The sequence below is a fragment of the Gambusia affinis genome, linkage group LG04 (genome assembly GCF_019740435.1).
Source record: "Gambusia affinis linkage group LG04, SWU_Gaff_1.0, whole genome shotgun sequence".
Taxonomy (NCBI): Eukaryota; Metazoa; Chordata; class Actinopteri; order Cyprinodontiformes; family Poeciliidae; genus Gambusia; species Gambusia affinis.
The window spans coordinates 28126934-28131432 of NC_057871.1; the positions used below are offsets into that span (position 1 = coordinate 28126934).

A 4499-nucleotide genomic window follows, 5' to 3' on the forward strand; every position below is an offset into this window, starting at 1 on the left:
TATAAACAATCTTAAATTTCAGTTCCTAATTTGAATATTTAAGGAAAAAAGTGATTGTTGCCATTTTATTTAGTAAAAAATTAGGCTTTATTGTGGTTTTTATAAAAACTATTTTTATTTTATATGTAAATGTTTTCATTACATATATTCACTCCAACTGACCACAATGGAGAGAGTGACTTTAACGTCCAATGCATTATTATTGCACTTCCATTGTGGTAGAAGTGTGGACACAAATGCAGCAGGCAGGAAACATTAAGGTTCTGTTGTAGATTTAATTGACAAAAGACAAACTTGTAAAAAAACAAAGTCCAAGGAATAAAAATAAACCCAGACCAGTGATATGAAGAGTCCATGAGGAAACCAGGGAGAAGGGAGAGGAGCAGTGGCGTGGAGTAATCACAGCAACAATCTGTGATTTGACTAACTAGAGATGTGATTATATATTCATCTGCTACTGAAGAAAATAACATATTTTATGTGGCTGAAGGTTAGTTTGGTGTAAAGTGGATCTAGAGTACTAACAAAAATCACGTCAAGGACAAACATGAAAAAATAGAAAAAAAGTCCTGCTTCTACGTTTTGAAAAATAAAATGACTAATGGAACTAAAATCTCCTTCTTAAAAGAAACTATGAATCTTGTAACTTTATAGACCAAAAATGTTACAAGAAATTCATAAGGAACACTCTGTTATGGACAAAAAGGACTCTTTGTGCATGTGAACAGATAAAACAGAAAAGACAAAGCTGCATGCTGCCATAACCATAACATTTAAGAATGGTGGCAGTCATACATAAAAATAACTGATTAAGGCAGACCAACAGACCAACACATTAGAGAGGAACCAGAATGAGAAGAATATTAAGCAGGCGTCCTCTGGCATCGGACTATTATTAATTCCAAGAGTCAGAACACACTTATTGTGAGGCGCCTTCCCAGTATTGGGTCCCTGTTTGTGGAACCGTCTGCCAGAGAACCTGAGGGATCCAGAAAATGTTGCTGTCTTTAACAGCAGGCTCAAGGCCCACCATTTTAACTGTATTTGCTGAATTGAATAATTTCTGCTTAGTTTGTCCATTTTCCATGCAGTTGTGTATTTCAATGTGGGGTTGGAGTGGGTAATTATTTGCTTTGGTTTGTTTTTATTGATCTGTACAGCACTTTGAGCTACTTTTAGTATGACGGGTGCTTTATAAATAAAAATGATTGATTGATTGATTGATCTTACAAAATTTAAATAATTAATGTAATTTAAATTTAATTTCAGCAGTGAAAGAAATTTAAAAATTAACTGACACTTTGTTCAACTGGAATAGAAGAATATTTTTTGTTAACTGTTCAATTATGTGACTTCTGTTTCATTATTGTTGTGTACAGCTCTTTGGTCTTGGAGTTTAAAGTTCACTACAACTAAATCTGGAATAGTAACTCCAGAGCTGCAGAGTTTAGATGCTGCATGTTCATTTCTGATGTAAAATAAAGTAAAAGAAGAATTAATAAATTACTTCTGGTTTTTCTCTTCATGTGATTTAAAACTCATGCCACATTTGCAGACTCAGTCCAGGAAAAATATCAAGTGGACAAACTGAACCATGAATGTAAAAACGATCAGACAGGAAATTATTTTTTTCATTAATTTATTGAGGTGAGAAATAACAAAACTCTTAATTTATGATAATTCTACAAACCTCTAGAACAAACTGATAGAGATATAACTATAAAGTTACATCGGAGAGGAAATTTAATGAAATTTTTATTTCATTATAATTTAGGGGTTTTAAGCCCAGTTGTCTTGAGTATCCACTGCATGTAATCACACACGACCAAGCTAAAAACTGGATTCCGAAATGCATAATTTATTCCACGAGCAGACATCACACCATAAATCTTCTTCTTGAACACCACTCCTCCACCAGAGTCACCCTGTAGGAAAATTCATAACAATATATTTATGTTGTAAAACAGAAATGTTTTCTTTTCTCTGTGGAGAAATATTGAAGAAACCAACTTACACGGTACACCTCCGTGTACGGTGCTTCAGCAATGAATTGATACCCATTTATCAGCGAATAGGCAAAACCACTAACTCTCATGTCGACACACTGAAGATGTGGTGGAATAGTCGTATTGAGTGCTGTAGAGAAACATGAGAATCATAAAAGTGTTCTTCACTTAACCTTCTCTGTACAGACAGAAACAAAGATTTTATTCTCATAACTTCAATATTTCTCTCACATCGCAAAATATTGGGGTTGGTTGTCGTTGGTCCATCTCCTGCCAGCTGCACTGTATCACCACTGAAACACAATTAGGATAAATGTCAAAAATGATGACAATGTAGAAAATGAATCATTAGGAGGAACAATGAAAGAACAGAAAATAAATCCATGAAGGACTTCATCCACAGACACAAAAGTGTCCACCTCCAGTCCTCAGTAATGGTCCCCTGAGTCCTTTATGTGTCTCTAGTCCAACACACCTGAGCTAAACAGGTTCTGGTTCTGCTGGTGGCCTGATTACCTGACTCAGGTGTGCTGAAGCAGAGGCAGCAGGACCAGAGAACTGGAGACAGAAAACCTAAAGTCGTGTTCTTGACCAGAGAAAGACTTACATTCTAAGACGAATATTGCATCTTGGAAGCCGAACAGGACGGATATTTCTTACTGGTCTCTGAAGCTTCAGCAACATGATGTCATGCCGCTCATTCCATTGGTCAACATAAAACACAGGATTGTGTTGGATTATCTGTTTCTCCTGTGTAGCATTCCGTGGATGAACTCTTAAAGTTGCTGTGGTATTCCTGCAGAACAGGTTAGATTACGATGAACACATAGAAAACCTGATCATCTGCAGATAAACTGCCTGAATGACTGTTTCCTACCATCCTGGCTGAGACATCCAGCAGTGTGCCGCAGTCAGGATCCACCTAGGGTGGATCAGAGATCCTCCACACAAGCTTGCATGAGTACCATTGTCGCCCTCCAACCGAACATGATAAAGACGCTCCTTGTCATCACAGTTTTGACCTCCAATGATTCTCTTGTTCAGAGAAACATGTGAATTCATTGAAACACCTGAAGAAGAAAAAGGAGGAAATTACTCAGAAATTAGGAGCAAACATGGCTGAAGGAACAGAAAAAGGATGAACAGATAAAGATTACAAAACATTTATATGCAATGAAGTTTATATCTGACAAAGAATCAGAAGGCAAGTTTTAGAATCACAGAGAGCAGAAGCCTCCCTGAAACCAGAAGGAAGTGTCTCCAGTATGTCCAGTGTTTCCAGTTTGTCAGACTCACCCAGCCCCAACAGCAGCAGCAGCAGAACTTTCAGCAGAGCCATTGCTGGTCCAGATTCCTGTGAATGTCTGCAGTCTTGCAGGCCTGCTTTTAAACTGTTTACAACCTTCTGCTGGACAGGAAGCCACCAATCACAGGATGGACACTGATCTGTCCAATCATAGGACGGACAGTGATTGTTGGGGTCATCTGCATACATTGTAATTTTAGCAACTCATCTTCCTAAAGAAACTTGAAAAACATTCTTATTCCATTGACAGATTATTTCACTAATAAAACATTTACCCCTCCTGTAACTTAAATAATCAGCAAATGAAACAATAGCCTGTTCATCAATATTGAGGAATTGATTTAAACCAAGTAGCTTCTATATTTTGTTACAAAGTTACTTATATGTTAGTTTTGCTTTTTCTTAAGTGAACTGAGAGATTTACACTAGAAACTAGAGTAAAAATAATTGGTAATTTTTTTGTTCTTGCACAAGCTTGCAATGAGTTTTGCACAACGGAAAACTTGATTGTAAAGTTGATGAAATAAAACTGATTTTCTGAGGGTAGACAGAGTCCCTGTTTTCAGGTTGATGTTTTTTTTTCTTCCAATATACAAGATTTCACATCTGCCTGTGCATAATTTTTAGGAGTTGTTTGGGAAAGTGAAACAGCAGCTTCATGTATTCATAGTGATGCATGCACCATGAAGTGGGTGAGAAAGAACAGGTGATTTCTGTTTGGTTGTCATGAATAATTAAGTTTTCACTGGTTGAATGATGTCTGTGTTAACTGTTTTCTGAAAGAGTGAGAGAAAAAGGTCAAGTTTCATCACATTAAAACAATCAAAAACAATTTTATTCTGAACTTACAGTAAGCATGGAACATGCACACATCATACTTCCTGAACTTACACATTTTATCTGACAAAATCTTAAGTTCACTCTGTGTCTCGCATGTACAATATGGACTTCACAAACGTCCGCACAACTGAGGTTTCAAATACATTTCATGACTGAGAAACCCGATCCTGCTAGTATCTCAGACCATGCATTATATATTTGACCAATTTCATTTGCTTGAGATGTTGCATATTGTAGATATATAGTCAGAGTAATGACATCAATAAATACCTGTCAAAATATTGCCATTGATATTTTATAATCAAATCATTCAAATGAGTCCATTGTTATTTCGCTAGACGCACAAC

At 36.4% G+C, this 4499-nt stretch overlaps 1 protein-coding gene across 1 annotated transcript; it reads right to left on the reverse strand.

The window, feature by feature from the left end:
• Positions 1 to 1622: 1622 nt before the first annotated feature.
• On the reverse strand, positions 1623 to 3380 carry LOC122830375 (granzyme F-like). The gene is made up of 6 exons (XM_044115682.1): positions 3303 to 3380; positions 2884 to 3076; positions 2614 to 2802; positions 2238 to 2299; positions 2015 to 2136; positions 1623 to 1925 (listed from the first exon to the last, which is right to left on the reverse strand). Exons 1-6 carry the CDS (start codon positions 3343 to 3345, stop codon positions 1764 to 1766), a joined length of 771 nt encoding a protein of 256 aa, XP_043971617.1. The 5' UTR covers positions 3346 to 3380; the 3' UTR covers positions 1623 to 1763.
• Between the last annotated feature and the right edge of the window lie 1119 nt (positions 3381 to 4499).

What these genes read in the sequence shown, in the direction of transcription:
- LOC122830375 (XM_044115682.1), bottom strand. Translation starts at nt 3,345, where the DNA reads ATGGCTCTGCTGAAAGTTCTGCTGCTGCTGCTGTTGGGGCTGG. An exon ending in GCTGCTGCTGTTGGGGCTGG is followed by an intron (nt 3,077 to 3,302) that starts GTGAGTCTGACA and finishes TTTCTTCTTCAG; the next exon opens with GTGTTTCAATGAATTCACAT. An exon ending in CAACCCCAATATTTTGCGAT is followed by an intron (nt 2,137 to 2,237) that starts GTGAGAGAAATA and finishes GTTTCTCTACAG; the next exon opens with CACTCAATACGACTATTCCA.